The 17,513-nt window shown below is 60.9% G+C and overlaps 1 protein-coding gene across 1 annotated transcript in view; it reads right to left on the bottom strand.

Moving 5' to 3' along the window:
• COL11A2 (collagen type XI alpha 2 chain) overlaps positions 1-17,513 on the bottom strand; it is a 68,625-nt gene that overhangs the window by 24,695 nt on the left and 26,417 nt on the right. Inside the window, exons 14-37 of the mRNA XM_065415911.1 lie at positions 16,410-16,496; positions 15,328-15,384; positions 14,796-14,849; positions 14,036-14,089; positions 13,887-13,940; positions 13,145-13,198; positions 12,188-12,241; positions 11,907-11,951; positions 8,738-8,791; positions 8,601-8,645; positions 8,171-8,224; positions 7,905-7,949; positions 7,730-7,783; positions 6,667-6,711; positions 6,306-6,359; positions 5,880-5,924; positions 4,596-4,649; positions 4,396-4,503; positions 4,056-4,109; positions 3,913-3,966; positions 3,135-3,179; positions 1,567-1,620; positions 1,107-1,151; positions 468-521 (exon numbers count right to left, since the gene is read on the bottom strand). Coding sequence (XP_065271983.1) covers positions 468-521; positions 1,107-1,151; positions 1,567-1,620; positions 3,135-3,179; positions 3,913-3,966; positions 4,056-4,109; positions 4,396-4,503; positions 4,596-4,649; positions 5,880-5,924; positions 6,306-6,359; positions 6,667-6,711; positions 7,730-7,783; positions 7,905-7,949; positions 8,171-8,224; positions 8,601-8,645; positions 8,738-8,791; positions 11,907-11,951; positions 12,188-12,241; positions 13,145-13,198; positions 13,887-13,940; positions 14,036-14,089; positions 14,796-14,849; positions 15,328-15,384; positions 16,410-16,496 — 1,323 coding nt within the window. The remainder of the gene's footprint in view (positions 1-467; positions 522-1,106; positions 1,152-1,566; positions 1,621-3,134; positions 3,180-3,912; positions 3,967-4,055; positions 4,110-4,395; positions 4,504-4,595; positions 4,650-5,879; positions 5,925-6,305; positions 6,360-6,666; positions 6,712-7,729; positions 7,784-7,904; positions 7,950-8,170; positions 8,225-8,600; positions 8,646-8,737; positions 8,792-11,906; positions 11,952-12,187; positions 12,242-13,144; positions 13,199-13,886; positions 13,941-14,035; positions 14,090-14,795; positions 14,850-15,327; positions 15,385-16,409; positions 16,497-17,513) is intronic.

Below are 17,513 nucleotides of genomic sequence, written 5' to 3'. Positions count from 1 at the left end.
GGAGGCTGGGGAGTAGGTGAGAGGGGGCTGGGATGCAGGCAGGGAGGCTGGGGAGCAGGTGAGAGGGGGCTGGGATGCAGGCAGGGAGGCTGGGGAGTAGGTGAGAGGGGGCTGGGATGCAGGCAGGGAGGCTGGGGAGCAGGTGGAAGAGGGCTGGGATGCAGGCAGGGAGGCTGGGGAGCAGGTGAGAGGGGGCTGGGATGCAGGCAGGGAGGCTGGGGAGCAGGTGGGGGGTAGCTTGGATGTGGGGGGAGGGTGCTGAGGAGCCGGCAGAGGGCTGGGAGCAGGCAGAGGGGAGGGGAGCAGGCGGGTGGGAATGGCAGTGGGATTGGGCTGGGATGCAGGCAGGGAGGCTGGGGAGCAGGTGGGGGGTAGCTTGGATGTGGGGGGAGGGGGCTGAGGAGCCGGCAGGGGGCTGGGGGCAGGCAGAGGGGCAGGGGAGGCAGTAGATAGTGCATGTTACTCACCGGTGGCCCTTTGGGTCCGGGGAAGCCGTTTGGCCCCTGGGGGCCCGGGAGTCCCTGTGGAGAGCAGAGCGGAGATTAGGGGGGGCTGTGGGGGCAGGGAAAACAATGCCCGGCCCCGGGGACACCAGCTGGAGGCCAGCACGGCCAGGGCCAGGCCAATGTTGTACCGGGAGCCCGACTACACAAAGCCAGCCGTGTCGCACTGAAGTGACCCGTCCCTCGCACTAGGGACCTGCTGAGGCTGCTGTGCACCGTGCCAGGCCCAGCAGCCGTGACTGGGGCCGTGCGAGCATCGCACTGCAGTGACCGGTCCCTCGCACCAACAAATCGCTGCAGCTCGCACAGCAGGTCTGGAGCCGGCTCACAGAGAGGCTGAACAGTGCTAGCGACGCTCAGACAGGGCAGGCTGCATGAGGCCTGGTGGTGGTGAGCAGAGGCCTAGTGCGAGTGTTGCACTAATGTGACCCATGCCTGGCACGGCTGTCGCACAGGGCCCTGGAGAGGTGAACGGGCATGGGCACAAGGCGGGGCAGGCTGCACGAGGCCCAGCAGTGGTGTTCCAGGCCCAGCGAAGGGCGGTGCCCGGTGCCCAGGGCTCTGTGCACGCCCAGGTCCCCCCCACGCTGTGCTCACACTCACCCTTTCCCCTGGAGGGCCATGGGGGCCGTCGCCGCCAGAGGTGCCCTGTGGGGGGAGACAAATGTGAGAGGCAACCGGGAGCACATTCCCTTCCAACACACACTGACACGCGTGCACAGATGTGCAAGCACACACACCCATTCTCACACACTCGGATGTACACAGACACACACAGAGAGACAGAGACAGACACACACACAGACACATGGGGATACACACAGGGACACACAGAGAGACGCAGATGGGGCACACACACACACAGAGACATACACACATGGACAGACAGGGACACACAAACACACACACAAAGGAACACATTCAGCCTTGCACGTTTGCACGCCCAGAGCCTGCTCACACACGCTGAACTCTGAGCCCTGCCCAGACCGCACCCTGCAACACACTGACCCCACCCCGACCCGACACTCAGACAGACGGACAGACCCGGAGCCCCAGACCTCACCTTCGCCCCCAGCTTTCCAGTGGCTCCTCGTGGCCCCCGCTGGCCCCTGGGACCCTGGAGGAATGAGACAGAGGCGGGTGAGCGTCTGAGCCCTAGCTCTGCCCCCTCCCGTCCTCCAACCGCCCCTTCCCGGGGGGCAGAACCCCAGCGACCCACACAGTGCCCTGGGGGCGTTCACGAGGATCTCAGGGGTGGAGGCGGCAGACGGTAGGGACCCACCAGCCACATAGGACGGGGATGGGCACATGACCCCCAGCCCCGGTAGGGGAATGCTGGACCCCCCCAACCCCAGATGGGAGGATTAAGGAGGGTAGGTGGAGGGGGATATTTGCCCCCCCACCAGAGAGAGGCCCAGCCCCGAGGCCCTGTGCCAAGGCGGGGTGGAGCCCAGAGGGGACACATCATGTATGAGTCAAGCTGGGGCGTGAGCCCCATGGCAGGGGGCGTGGCTGGCCCCAGGGGTCATGGGCATGACCTCACTGGGGACTGGGTGAGGGGGGTTCCACGGGAGGGGCAGGAGCCGTGATGGGGAGCCTGCACTGGGCCAGGGCCGGCTCCAGGCACCAGCTTAACAAGCAGGTGCTTGGGGCGGCCAAGGGAGAGGGGCGGCACCTGCAGCAATTCGGGGCTGGCAGGTCCCTCACTCCCTCTAGGAGCGAAGGACCTGCCGCCGAATTGCCGCCGCCGATCGCGATCGCAGCTTTTTTTTCTTTCTTTTTTTTTTTTTTTTCCTGGGGCGGCAGAAATGCTGGGGCCGGCCCTGCACTGGGCACAGATGGATGGATGGACAGACAGGAGAACGTGGGTGTGAGAAGGAGGGGATGGAGGTTTTGGATGGAGAAAGCAGAGGGATGGATGGACAGACAGATGAGAAGGGACGGATCGAGGGGGATTGGGACGGAGGACTGGGGCAGGATGGGAGGACGGAGGGATGGATGGATGGACAGACAGATGAGAAGGGACAGATCGAGGGGGATCGGGATGGAGGACTGGGGCAGGATGGGAGGATGGAGGGGTGGATGGATGGAGAAAGCAGAGGGAAGGATGGACAGACAGATGAGACGGGACGGATCGAGGGGGATTGGGACGGAGGACTGGGGCAGTGATGGGAGGACGGAGGGGTGGATGGATGGAGAAAGCAGAGGGAAGGCTGGACAGACAGATGAGAAGGGACGGATCGAGGCGGATCGGGACGGAGGACTGGGGCAGGGATGGGAGGACGGAGGGCTGGATGGAAGGAGAACACAGATGGAAGGCTGGACAGACAGATGAGACGGGACGGATCGAGGCGGATCGGGACGGAGGACTGGGGCAGGGATGGGAGGACGGAGGGCTGGATGGAAGGAGAACACAGAGGGAAGGCTGGACAGACAGATGAGACGGGACGGATCGAGGCGGATGGGGACGGAGGACTGGGGCAGGGATGGGAGGACGGAGGGCTGGATGGAAGGAGAACACAGATGGAAGGCTGGACAGATGTGGAGAGATGGATCGGGGGGAGTGAGGATGGATGGGGGGAGCCCAGAGAGTTGGCTGCACTAACCCCCCCGCCTCTCCCCCACACTCACCGAGGGGCCGCGCTCGCCCCGGGTCCCCGGCTTCCCGGACAGACCCTGCAACAGAGAGAGTCAGTGAGACACAGCCAGGGCATGGGCACCCATGCGAGAACTCCTCTGCCAGCCAGGGCCCGGCAGGGACCCATAATGTACCCACCCACGGGAGACACACAGGGACCCCCCACGTCCCACCCAGCCCACCCAGGGACCCCTCAGCCAGCCAGGGCCCGGCAGGGACCCCTAACACCCACCCCTGGAACCCGCCACCCAGAACCAACCCCCCTCCCAGCCCCCATTAAACTCCCCCCATCCATGGCTCTGCAGGGTCCCCCAACCCCACAGAACCTGCACAGGGATCCCCCAATCCAGGGCTCTACAGAGACCCCACCCCTAGGACACCCCCAAGGACACCCTATTCGCAGCTCTACAGGGACCCCCAACTCCAACCCCTATGGGGACCCCACCCCACCCAGGGCTTTGCAGACACCCCCACCTAGAACCATCCCCCATCCAGCCTGTCCCCAGAAGACCCTCCTCCACCCCCCAACAGCCTCTCACTCTTCACCCAGCCCCACCAGTAAGTCCCAGTTCCAATCCATCCCTGCGGGGGGTGTCAGCCCCCCCCCCAGCAGGACCTGCAGCCCCCTCCCCCAGGTCCCCCCAACAGTTTCCCACGTGGGGATGCCTCCTGCGGAGGGAAACATGGACCCCACTCCACTGGGGGGCAGTGGGGGGAGCTGTGCTGGGGGTGGGGGGAGCCATGCCGGGGGGGTGATGGAGGGTTACTCACCCGAGCACCCTTCTCACCATTGGTGCCAGGGAATCCGGGGAAGCCCTGAGATCCCTGTGGAGAGAGAAGAGATGCGGGTTAAGGGGGGTGATGGGGGGCAGAGGGGGGGCAGAGGGGATAGACCCACCGTCCACAGTGCTCACCTTCGGGCCTTGCCGTCCTGGGTATCCGGGAAGACCTGGTACGCCCAGCTTCCCCTGCGAGAGAGAGAGAGAGAGAGATGAGACTAGGGGGATGGGGCACGGGGCCTTTCCCCTTTAGTGGGCGCCGGCTCTGACCCAGCCCCAGGGTGGGGGGCTGGCTGTTCACGGGGGCAGGGAATGGGGCACGGGGCCTTTCCCCTCTAGTGGGTGCCGGCTCCCATCCGGCCCCAGGGTGGGGGGCTGGCTGTTCAGGGGGGCAGGGAACAGGCACATGGGCAGGGGCCCACGCCCTCATGCTCGGCACTGCCCAGTCCTGCCCCATGCTGCCCCGGCTCCTCACCTTCTCTCCCACCAGTCCGAGGGGACCCGGGTCGCCCGAGGGTCCGGTCCGGCCTTTGGGACCTTCCGGTCCATCCTCTCCTCTGGATCCTGGGACACCCACCTCGCCCTGCGGGGGCAGAGAGAACAGGGGTGGGTGAGACTGGCATCGCCAGGAGCAGGCAGGCAGCGAGGGGCGGGGGGCTCCGGGCACAAACTTACCCTGTCTCCTTTCACCCCGAAGTCGCCCTTGAATCCGGGGAATCCGTCCTCACCCTGCAGAGACAGACAGACAGACAGACCGGTGACAGTCAGACAGCCAGAGAGGAAAGGCCAGAAGGAACCAGCAGCTCAGCCGGTCCGACCTCCTGTATGTCACAGGCCACAAGCCTCCCCCCCGCCCCCGCTCACTAACCCAGCCCCCCGCCCCCCCGCCCCCGCTCACTAACCCAGCCCCCCGACCCCCCGCCCCCGCACACTAACCCGACACCCGCAATGAGACCGAAGTGCCACAGCCCCCAGGAGACTGGGCTGTTACCTGCCACAGGCTGAGATCGGGGGAGCTGAGGGGCACCAGAGCCCGAGGCTCTGCAATGGCAGGGAAAGGGTTAAGTGAGAGACACCCCCCCCCCCAGATAATCCTGGCCAGTGACCCGCCCCCAGGCTGCAGGGGAAGGTGAGAACCCCCAAGTCACTGCCAGTCTGAGGGGGGGCGGAATTCCCCCCGACCCCACCCACAGCGATCAGCTACACCCTGCACATGGGCGCAAGGACCAGCCAGCCACGCCCGTGGGTGAGATAATGCTGGGTGCCCCCACAGAGCCCCCCCCCCCCCCCGCCCAGGTCCCATCTCTAGCCAGGGGCGGCCCTGACGCTGCAGGGGGAGGAGAGTTAAAACAAAAAACTCAGAATACACTGGGAGGGGCGGGAAATCCCTTCCTGACCCCTGGTCAGGGGTCCACAGCTAGGGGGCGCCGTGCACTATTCCCCCAGCCTCGCACTAGGGGGTGCTGTGCACTATTCCCCCAGCCTGGCACTAGGGGGCACTGTGCACCATTCCCCCAGCCTGGCACTAGGGGGCACTGTGCACCATTCCCCCAGCCTGGCACTAGGGGGGCGCTATGCACTATTCCCCCAGCCTGGCACTAAGGGGCATGTGCACCATTTCCCCTGCATGGCACCAAGTGGGGCGCTGTGCGTCATTCCCCCAGCATGGCACTAGGGCATGCAGTGCACTATTCCCCCAGCCGGGCACTAGGGGGCACTGTGCGCTATTCCCCCAGCATGGCACTAGAGTGTGCAGTGCACTATTCCCCCAGCCTGGCACTAGGGGGCTCTGTGTGCCATTCCCCCAACCTGGCACTAGGGGGCGCTGTGCGCCATTCCCCCAGCATGGCACTAGGGCGTGCCATGCACCAGTTCCCCAGCCGGGCACTAGGGGGCGCTGTGCGGTGCTGCCAGCATCATGTCTGACCTGCGGTTGAGGGTCGGGGAAGCAGAACTCACCTTCTCACCCTTGTGACCCTTCAGCCCCCGAATTCCATCCACGCCCTGGGAGAGACAGGGAGAGTTCAACAGGGTAAGCTGCACTGCAGAGACCACCCACAGATCTAGGCAGAGAATCCACAAGCCCCCCCTCCCCTCCCAGCGCCGGGATAGAACCCAGGAGTCCTGGCTCCCAGCTCCCACCGCTCCCTGCTCTAATCCTCGGACCCCACTCCCCTTCCAGAGACGGGATAGAACCCAGGAGTCCTGGATCCCATTGGCTACAATCCTCTTGTCTTGTTTTCCACTCTAGCCAGAATCCTCTTCTCCCCTTGAGGGGCAGGGACCTCCTGGCTTCTGGACCTTCACCCATCCTTACTAAGAATTGTGGGTAATATCCCAGTCCCAAAGAGTCACGCCAAGTCCTGGGACCAATCAGCCGCTTACCTTCACACCACGTGGGCCTGGGTAGCCAATCAGACCTTGGGGACCGGACGGACCCTGCAATAGAGAGAGATTAGACCAATCACAGGGGAGAGTCGCTGGTGTCCCTGCTCCCTACGAGGAGGGGTTAGAATCACGGATGGGAGACATCACCCCACTGACCCGGGGGCTCTGACCCCAGCACGTTGGGGGACAGGGTCTTAGTACCTCACCCCAGCACCTGGGGGGCTGTGACCTGGCCGCCAAGGTCTGAAAGCGCTAGGACTGGGGGGAGGGGGGCTTGACCCCGGTGCCTGAGAGGCGAGGGGATATTGGGGTCTGGGTGGACGACGGGAAGGGGTAGGAGTGGACGTTATCCCCTTACCTGGTTACCTTTGGTTCCCGACGGACCTTCCTTCCCCGGATGCCCCTGAGAGGGAGGGAATGGGAAAGGGAGAAGCCAGAGAGGGATGAACCATTAACACCAGCACCACAGCACTTAACCCCTGGGCGTTGCTCTGTCCCCCTGCCTGGGGAGCCACCCCAACATCCCCCTCCCCCGCTCCTGTGGCAAGGGCAGTGCCCCCTGCCTGTGGGGCAGGAATAGCCCAGCTCTCGGTGGCAGGGCTGCCCTTTGACCTGAACTCCTTTAACCAAGCGTTGGGGACACCTGGCCCGGCTAGGGGTGAATGGTCAGTGGAGCTTGGTTGCGCCAGGGGGTGCAAGCCGGGGTTGGCGTGAGTGGGGGTAGCTGCCTTTGGGGACCAGGCCAGAGCTGAGGCCAGAGGCTCTGGGGCCAATCCCACTCGCTGGCATTTAACGGGGTCAACCAACCAAGCCAGGCTGAAGGGAAACCAACGTCAACAGGAAGTGGTACTAGCTCGCTTCCTGTTAAACATGGCCACCAGGTCCTCGCCCCATGAGCACGGGGTGCAAGTGGGGGGGCCAGCAGGAAGTGGTACTAGCTCACTTCCTGTTAAACACGGCCACCAAGTCCTCACCCCATGAGCAGGGGTGCGAGTGGGGGGCCAACAGGAAGTCATGCTAGCTCACTTCCTGTTAAACATGGCCACCAGTCATTGCCCCATAGCCGGGGGTGGGGCGAACACTGCTCAAGAGCATCCCTGTGATGATGGGGCCCCTACAGGAAATGTGCTAGCTCACTTCCTGTTAAGCATGGCTGCCCCACCCTTGCACCCATGCCAAGGTCAGGCAAGGAGTCAAGAAGAAATGGCAGTGACCCACTTCCTGTTAAACATGGCCGCTGGGCTCTCGCCCCGGGGCAGGAGGGAGCCATGCCGTGCAGGAGGCCAACAGTATGGGCTCACTTCCTGTGAAATATGGCCGTCGTATTGCCACTCCGGGGCTGGGGGAGTCTGGGGGTCAGGGTGCTGGGAGGAGAGGGTGGAAGGAAGGAGAGGAGGAGCTGGGGTGAGCAGGTTACTCACGGGAGGCCCGTCGGACCCCGGCATGCCGGGGAGGCCAGGTTTGCCTCTGGGACCCTGCAGAGAGAGAGAAAAGCAGAGATCAGAGCAGGCAGAGCAGAGACCCCCGTTGTGTGACCCTGGCCCGTGTGGGGGCTGCACAACACTGGGGGGGGCAGGGTAGGTTCGGGGCACTCACCTTCTCTCCGGGGGGCCCCATAGCACCTTGTGGGCCAGGCAATCCCTGAGAGAGAGAGACATGGTCAGATTCAGCCCCCACTCCCCACCCAGAGCCGGGGATAGAACCCAGGAGTCCTGGCTCCCAGCCCCCCTGCTCTAACCACTAGACCCCACTCCCCTCCCAGAGCAGGAACGGAATCCAAGAGTCCTGGCTCCCAGCCTCCCCGCCCCACTGGACCCCGTGTCCCCAGAGCTGGGCTGTTTCAGGGAGAGGGTTTTCCTTACCTGGGTGCCTGGAGTTCCCTGCTGACCTGGGGGGCCTGGCTCGCCTTGCGGCCCCTGTAACAGTCAGACACAACTGGAGTTAGAACCAGACCCACCCGCATGTTATATAGAAGGGAGAGAGGGCACTGCTTCAGGGGACGTTCACAACACTGGGATCACTGGATGGGGGCACTGCTGTAGGGGAAACTCACAGCACCGGAAACCCCATTTAGGGCACTGCTGTAGGAGAAGCTCGCAGCACCAGAGTCCCCGGCTGGGGGGACTGCAGTAGGGGAAGCTCGCAACACCCGAGTCCCCGGCTGGGGGCACTGCTGTAGGGGAAGCTCACAGCACCGGAGTCCCCGGCTGGGGGCCCTTAAGGCATTTCCAACCCAGTCCATAGCAGGACCGGGCAGCGCAGACAGACAGACAGACAGCCATGCCGACTCACCAGGTTCCCTTTGGGCCCAATGGGACCATCTATGCCACGCACGCCCTGCGGAGGAGACAGACAGATGGACAGGTGGAGGTTAGTGTGGTGGGGGTTACGGGGGCAGGGGGAATTGGGATGCCGTGCGTGGCACTTACCAGAGGCCCGGGGATCCCCGGTGGGCCTTTGGGTCCAAGCAAACCTCTGGGTCCCTGCAGGGAGGGGAGAGACCAGAGTTAATGAGGCTGTGGGGACAAAGCTGGGCCTGGGTTCCCCCAACGGGGCTGTGGGGGGAGCCAGCAATTGCCCCTCACACTACCCTCCCCCCCCCGCCCAGCAAACAGCAGCACAGATGTGCGCACGCACACAGACACAGACAGATGTGCACACACACACACACACCTTGCACCAGCCAGCGCTCCCGGCACCACACTGAGCAAGCAATACACAAGCCCTGGAGCTGAGGACCCCATGAGGACGCTGCTCCGTGGTGCAGACCCTGCCCCAATCCGATCCCAGACCCTGGGCCACGTGCTGGGGTGAAACCCCAGAGCATCCTGGGACATGGCACTAAGACCCCTCCGTTTCAGTGCAAGGAGACTCCGCTGGCACCCGTATTAGGAGACGCTGGGCCCTTGTGGAGTCTGCCAGGGGCAGGCACAGGGGGACCCCACAGGCCAGATCCCCAGCTGGTGTCGCTCTGTCCCCAAGGCCTGGCCCCAGACAGCTCATCCGTCCACCCCGTGGGTGTCACGGACTCACAGATCGTGCCCACTCTTGGCCCCGTGCGGTCCGTGGGGGGTGCCCCTTTCAGTGAGACAGCCCTTCTCGGGGGTCCACAGTGGGTAGCACCGGGCTAACCCCCAAACAGCTTCCGGGGGCTCGTCCAAAAGGGAACTGCTCTCGGGGAAGAGTTCCGGGCGATGGGGAATCGGGCACCACGTGGGAACGTTCGCTCCGCTCGGGCTGCCGATAAACCCAGGGTTTCAGAGAGTCCAGACGCTTGCATTTGTCCTGGGTTTTACTACCAAATGCACCAGGAGAAAGGATTTTGGGGGGTTCTCATCCTCCCCCCACCCCCAACTGTAGCTTCTCCAAACAATGTCAAATCTGTAAATGTAACAGAGGGGGGAAGGGACAGGAGAAAAGAGAAAACAAACCCAACCAAACCCCAACACCTGCCCTAACACCAACGCCTACTCCAATCCCAACGCCAACCCTAATACCAACTCCAACGTCCACCCCAATCCTAACAACAACCACAATCCTAATGCCAACTCCGACGCCAACTCTGAACCCCAACGCCAACCCTAACGCCAACGCCTACTCCAATCCCAACTCCAACCCTAATACCAACTCCAACACCCACCCCAACCCTAACTCCAACCACAATCCTAACACCAATGCCAAAGCCTACTCCGTCAACTCCGAACCCCAACGCCTGCCCTAACACCAACTCCTATTCCAATCCCAGCGTCAACCCTAATCCCAACTCCAGCTCCAATCCCAACTCTAACACCAACAACAATCCTACCACCAATCCCAGTGCCAACCCTATCACCAACACTATCCCTAACACCAACTCCAACGTCAACGCCAACTCTAACACCAACTCCAGTCCCAACCATCCCTAATACCAACTGCAATCCCAATGCCAACTCCACCCCACCCCAATGTCAACTCCCACACTAAACCTAACCCCAACCCTAACCCCAACCCTAGCACCAATTCCAAAGCCAATCTCAACCCTAACGCTAATGGCAGCCCCAATCCCAACACCTAGCCCAATCATAGTGCCAGCCCCAATCCCCTGCCTGGGACCCATTTTCCAAACCAATAGGTCAGAGTGTTCCCTGCACTAGTCGGCGCTCCCCTCTCCAGAGCTGGCTGCATTCCCATCCCACGTCTCCCCAGCAGCAGGGCACTAGCACCTCCAGTTTTTGGCCTACCCCTAACGGCATCTTCAGGGACCCAGGCTGGGATTTTCAAATGGAGTCTAGGGCCCCAATCTGGGTCCCTTCCACGCCGTGCCAACCCTTGGCTAAATCCTGCCAATTTCAAATTCGTCCCCTCCACACTGCCAGCTCCTGGGGCACCAAGGAGTCCAGTCCTGGCAATACCAGGGGTGCCGGGGGCACAGAAGAGGGGGCAGTTTGGACACAGCTGGGAGCAGATGGAGGTTTGGGGGTAACCCATTAACTGGCTTGTTTCTGCTGAAGTGAGGGGAGTGAAGCAGTTAACGTTGGGCTTTGATTTTGCCATCAGTAGGTTCAATGGTTAATGGTGATTTTATGGAGAGGGGTTAACACAGGGGTGGGCAAAATATGACCCGCGGGCCACGTCCGACCCATCAGACCTTTTAATCCAGTCTTCAAGCTCCCGTTGGGGAGCGGGGTCGGAGGCTTGCCCCACTCCACGTGTGCCGTGGCTCTGCGTGGCTCCTGGACGCAGCGGCACGGCCCCCCTCCGACTCCTACATGTAGGGGCAGCCAGGGGGTTCCTCATACTGCCCCCGCCCCAAACATCAGCTCTGCAGCTCCCATTGGCCGGGAACCGCAGCCAATGGGAGTTGTGGGAGCAGCACCTGCGGACGGGGCAGCACGCAGAGCCGCATGGCCTGTGCCGCGCCTCCATGTAGGAACTGGAGGGGAGACATGCCGCTGCTTCTGGGAGCTGCTTGAGGTAAGTGCCGCCCGGAGCCTGCATCCCTGAGCCTCCCGCTGCACCCCACCCCTGATCCCCCTCCTGCCCTCCGAACCCCTCGGTCCCAGCCTGGAGCCCCCTCCTGCACCCCAAACCCCTCATCCCCAGCCCCACCCCAGAGTCTGCACCCCCAACCAGAGCCCTCACCCCCTCCTGCACCCCAACCCCCTGCCCCAGCCTGGAGGACCCTCCTACACCCTGAACTCCTCATTTCTGGCTCCACCCCAGAGCCCACACCGCCAGCCGGAGCCCTCACCCCCTCCCACACCTCAAGCCCCAATTTCGTGAGCATTCATGGCCCGCCATACAATTTCCATACCCAGATGTGGCTCTCGGGCCAGAAAGTTTGCCCACCCCTGGGTTAACAACACAGAGCTGAGCGCCAAGGGGTTGAGAATCAAGGCTCAGCTGGGGCAGTTGCCTGCCCTCAGAGCAGTGGTTTCAGGCCCTCTGCAGACTCAGGCAGGGCCAGAAAAGTGAGGATCGTGGGGCCCAATTCCATGGAGTGGAGGGGGAGTAAATCCCAGGGGGGGGGCAGGGTAAATGGGGCCCCGATTATCCCTCTGCACCACCCTGGGGAGCTGCCCCCTCTCACACTGGCAGACTGGCAGGGAGGGGACGTACCGGTTCTCCAGGGAGCCCTCTGGGGCCGACCTCTCCATCGTCTCCCTGGGGGAAGAGAAAAAGGGGGTGAGGCAGAGAACAGGGAGGGGGAGCAAGCTCAGCTCCCCCCAGCCATCCCTGCTCCCCGTTTCCAGCTCCCTCTGCTCCCCCCACCTCCAGCCCCCTCCATCTCCCCATACCCCCTCTCCCTGTTCCCCTCAGCTCTCCCACAGCTCCCTCCCCAGGGAGCCACCCCAGCTCCCCTCAGTCTCCCTCCCACCCCCCAGTGAGCAGTTACTCACCCGCTGCCCGTCCTCACCAGGGGGGCCTGGGATGCCCTGGGATCCCGTCTCACCCTGCGGGGACAAAGCCTTGGATCAGCTGGGTGGGGAGCCATGGGGGCTGTGTACGTGGGATGCGCAGGGCTTTAGGGGTGGCTGTGTGTGATGGGGGCACGGCTGCATGTGCCGTGGGGGTGAGTGTGATTGAGTATGTAATTGCAGGGCGGGGGGTGCATCGCAAATGTGCCAGATGTGTATGTGTTGTGCTGTGAACTGTGTGCAGCTGTGTTGTTGTGTGCATGTGCACAATTGCAGGTGTGCTGTGTGTACTGCGTTTGTGTGACTGCGCGTGTGTGGGGCTGTGTGTGAATGCAGTGGCTTTGTGTGTATTGTTGCGTATCTGAGTGTGTGCACAGATAGTTAGGAGAGCGTTAGCGTGTGCGTGGTTGTGTCTATGTGACTGTGTGATTGCACACACCTGGCTGCACAAGTGGGAGGATGTGTGTGTACTGCGCGGTGCGCTGTGTTGTGGTGACACGGTTGTGGGGATGTGCATGGTGGTGCATGTGTAGTGTTCCGCGTGGCTGTGGCTGTGTGCGTTGCGCAGGGTGCGTAAGACTGTGAGTAGATTCTGAGGCCAGAAGGGCTCGGCTGCCCCAGTGTCGCTCCGGACGTCGGTCTGCCCTGAAACAAGCCCTGGAACTAGACTGTGTATATCTGTGTGCGTAGGTACACTTGTGTGTGCTGATAGGGCGGCGTGTGACTGCAAAGGGGGGGCAGCGGCTCTGGCTGTGTGGTGTACAGTTGTGTGTCTGTGTGTGTATCAATACTCAGAGGGGGGTGCACAATTGTGTAGCGCACACATGGGCTGGCCAGAACTGACCGCAGGGCGGCCCCATCTCTCAGGGAGATCCCAACAGTGCACCAGGACTGTCCCCCCACCTCCACACTGCGAGGCGCCCGGCCAACGCAACTCACCCTGTACCCCTTGTCCCCCGGCAGCCCCGGCAACCCATCAAAGCCTCGGTCACCCTGCGGAGAGAAGCACAGAACAGCTCCCTGAGCCAGCACGCCCCAGCTGGGGGGACGCCCCCGCAGGACCCCCTCCCAGCCAGGGCATCCCATCCCCAGGAGGTGGGCTGCAAATCCACACTGAAAACGAGGGTGGGCCTGTCTCGCGCGGGCCCCCGGGAATCCCTGTTCTGAAGCAGTGATGTTCCCACACAGAACGGGAGGGTCGCTGGTTGAGTTAGTGGGTCTCCAACGTGCTAGAGTGGATCACTGGTGCACGAGGATCACCACGCTGCGTGGGTGGGTTACCAGGACAGTGCGTCACCAGGAGATTCGTGCACGCACTGAGAGGATCACTCACACAGCAAATGACTAGATCGCTAATGGATCGTCATGCTGAATGAGTGAGTTATTAGAAGAGTGGATTACCCTTGGATTCATGCACACTCAGTGGATAACCAGCTCAGGTGATCTAGTGATCTTCAATGCCTTCACCTCATGGACTATTGGTGGATTCGCAGGGGCAGTGACCTAGTGGATTACCAGCAACGCAACCTACTGGATCAACACTGCTACAGTCCAGTGGGTCACCAGAGCAGTGACCTACTGGATCATCCGTGGATCTACAGTGCTGGGACCTAGTGGATCACCAGCCCAAGGAGGCCAGCTCACACCCAGTGCCTTGTCCACAGAAGCCATGACCTGTTACCTTAATGCCATGCTCCCCAGGCATCCCCCGAGCACCATCGGCTCCAGCACGACCCTGCCAGAGAGACACAGAGATGGGGTGAGAGGAGGCTCTCCGGGCACAGAACTGCCCCCACCCTGGGGTATCCCCGTCAGGATCCACACACTTACCCTCCTTCCAGGCTTCCCCGGGGGGCCAGACAGGCCCTGCGGCCCGCGGGGTCCCTACAGAGAGAGAGGGAGGGAAAGGGTGAGCAGAGCTTCCCCCACAAGCAGCATGGGGGGAAGAGAAGAGGGAGAAATGGGGGTGGGAGCTCTCCAGGGTCCGAGGGGCTAATGGGGATTCTGGGGGGTCAGATCAGGGTTAGGGTCCAGGGTGGGACGGGGCTCATGGGGTCAGACGGGGGGGTTTTCCCAGTGTCTGAGGGGTTAATGAGGGGTGGGGTGGCAGAGAGCGGTAGCAAAGGGCAAACAGAGGGGCGGGCGGCAGCGACCCCGGCTCTGGGTCAGGGTTATAAGTCACAGGAGCCTGTGATCCAAACAGCCCAGAAAAAATCCAGTATCGAACCAGGGGTCAGAGGTCACTTGCCAGCGTCAAGGGTTAGACATCACGGTCAGGGGCCACTAATCGTGAGTTAGGGTCACAGAACAGAGGTGGGGGTCACGGGTCATTCACGCTGGTCAGGGGTTTAATGATTGGGAGCGAGGTTCAGAGACCAGGGTCAAGGGCTGGAGAGAGAGGTCAGGGTGAAGGGGTCAGAGGTCAGCGACTGGGGTCAGGTTCCTGAGGTTAGAGTGAAGGGGTCAGAGGTCAGTGACAGGGGTCATGTCCATGGGTTGGAGTAAGAGGTCAGGGCAGGAGCCAGGGGTCAGAGTCGGGGTCGTGCTGGGCTCCAACCCCCCGATCTCCTGCCAAGGCCAAGCCTGTTACCTGGGGTCCGAAGTCTCCGGCTTCCCCCTTCAGCCCGGAGCCCCCTGGCTGCCCCTGGAATGAGACAGCAGAGCAGAGGGGGTTACATGGGGGCAGCACATGGGCTCAGGGCCACAACCCTCCCCACAATCTCCCCAGGGTGCTGGGACCCACAGAACCCGGGGACGTGAAATTCCAGTGACACCAGCCCCCTGCCCTACCCCCTGCCCCACACCCCAGGGTGCTGGGACCCACAGAACCTGGGGACATGACATTCCAGTGACACCAGCCCCCCGCCCCACCCCCTGCCCCACACCCCAGGGCACTGGGACCCACAGAACCTGGGGACGTGACATTCCAGTGACACCAGCCCCACACGCCCAGAGCATGGCAGACACAAGGACATGAAGCCCTAGTGACTCCAGCACTCCGTGTCCCACCCCAGGGACAAGCCGACACGTCCCCCTAAGCCCTGACACCCACTCCCACATCCCCAAAGCACCAGCCATCAAGCGATGCCTCCTCCCAACCCCGGCCCAGAGCAGGTACCTACCAGGGGCCCAGGCCGGCCGGTGTATCCCATGGGTCCTGGGGGGCCACGCAGGGCCATCTGGGGGGGAGAGAGGAGAAGGAGAATTAGACTGCAGCAAGCCAGGATCCCAGCCAAACACAGAACAAAGCAGGGAATAAGGGCTGGGACCAGAACAGGGCTGAACAGGAAACATGGTGATCCAGAAAATTACTGGGGCTTGGGGGGTAAGAACGGGGTCCCAGTTGGGGATCTAAGAGGGGAATAAAACATGAATTTATCAGCATCGATAGACTGGAGGGAAAACAGCGACACTAGGTGTTCTAGAAATGAAGCTACAGACTTACTGGGGTTTTAGGAAAAAGCACATTGTGATGTCAGCAGGGTTCTAGAAGGGGACAAGCATGGTCCTAGAATTAGGGTTCTAGAGGGGTGACAAGTTGGGGCCTCATTGGAGTTCTAGAACAGGGGAAACTGTGATTTGCTCCGCACTCGGGAGGGTTAATAAGGTTTGAGGTTTGAAGGGAAGATAAATCAAATCACAGTCTTAAGGCAATGATCCATGATAGTCTTGGGGTTCTAGAAATGCAGTAAAATGTTTTGTTACACTTGTAAGGGTTCTAGGTGGGCATAGATTGTAACCCCCATGGTTCCAGGAGAGCAGTCGATTGTAATCTCGTCCTGGTTCTAGAAGGGTAGTACACTGAGATGTTGTTGAAGAGCTACTTAACCATAAGGTTATAAATGAACCTAGAAGGATAAGAAACGGGGATCTGCTGAGATTCTAGAAAGGTGACAAACCATTATCCTGCCGTTCTAGAGTGGCAGTAAATTGTGACCTTGGGGAAGCTCTGGAAGGGCACTGACCACTATTTGGTATGGAATCTTAAAGAACAATAAAAGAGTGACCCTTAACATGGTTCTAGAAAGGTAATAAATTGTGATCCCACTGAGGCTCTAGAAAGGTGACAACCCATTGGTATCTGGGTTCTCGATTACCAAATTTATCAGGGCTCCAGGGAAGAAAATAAGGCAGGATCTTTTCCAGGCTCCTTGGACCCCCGAACCAGCCCAACTCTCCCTGCCCTGTCTCCATCTGGACTTACCCGGGCTTGCTGTAAGATGGCCTGCGCTTGTGCCTCTTGTGCTGACACCGCAGGCCCCTTGTCTCCACCGCTGCTCCCAAACCGGAACTGGGGGACGAACGACAAACCTTCAGCTGTGAAAATCACACTGCCGCCATCCCAGAACTCACACCGCCATCCCAGAACTGGGCTCCTGGGAGACATGCCCGGAGCCCTTCCTAGAGCTCCAGATCCCAAGGCCTGCTCTGTCCTTCACACTTCACAATGGGCGGAGGGGGGCAGATCACATTGCCAGAGTTCCCCTGGCCTGTTCTAGACTCCCAGAGATTTACTGCAACCTATCCAATTCCGGGCTGCATTCTTGGTATTCCCCCTTCTCGTCTAGACTCACACATATCCACTGCATGCTCTATGGTTCTAGGTAATACTACTAGAGTGCCCATTTCTGTTCCATACTCACATAAGCTCACTGTATATCCTTGCTAGTTTCAGGTAATGCTATCAGGGTTCACCCTTCTGTTCTAGACTCCCATAGACTCCCTGCATCATCTTTGGTTCTAGATAATGCTATTAGCACTAGCCTTTCGGTTCTCAACTCACTGTACTCTCCAGTTCTAGATCACGCTACGAGAGCTCTCCCTTCTATCCTAAATTCCCATATCCCTATTATATTATCTACATTTCTAGAGAACAGCACCAGAGTCCTCCTGTCCTGTTCTAGATTCCACGCAGGCCCATCCACTGTGCAATCTCCAGTTCTAGATCACAGGTTTTTCTTCTGATCTAGACCTAGACATCTTCTCTGGTTTTAGGTAATATTTGTAGAATCCATCTCATCTGTTACAGATTTATACTCTGACATACCTCTGTTTTAGGAGTTACTCTCTGGGTTCTACATTCAAATAGCCCCACTACATACTAACCAGGACTAGCTAAGAGAGTCAGCCTCCTCTCTCCCATATCTTAGATCCTCACAGATCCACTCTACAATCTTCAGTTCTAGATCACAGTACTAGAGTTCCCCTTTTTGTTTTAGACTCCAGCTGACCCACTGTATCCTCCCCAGTTCTAGGTAACACCATCTCTGTTCTCTCGTCCCTTTTAGATCCCTACAGGTCCATCTCT

The sequence above is a fragment of the Emys orbicularis genome, chromosome 13 (assembly GCF_028017835.1).
Source record: "Emys orbicularis isolate rEmyOrb1 chromosome 13, rEmyOrb1.hap1, whole genome shotgun sequence".
NCBI classification, from domain to species: Eukaryota; Metazoa; Chordata; order Testudines; family Emydidae; genus Emys; species Emys orbicularis.
This window is presented reverse-complemented; position numbering and strand designations above follow the sequence as displayed.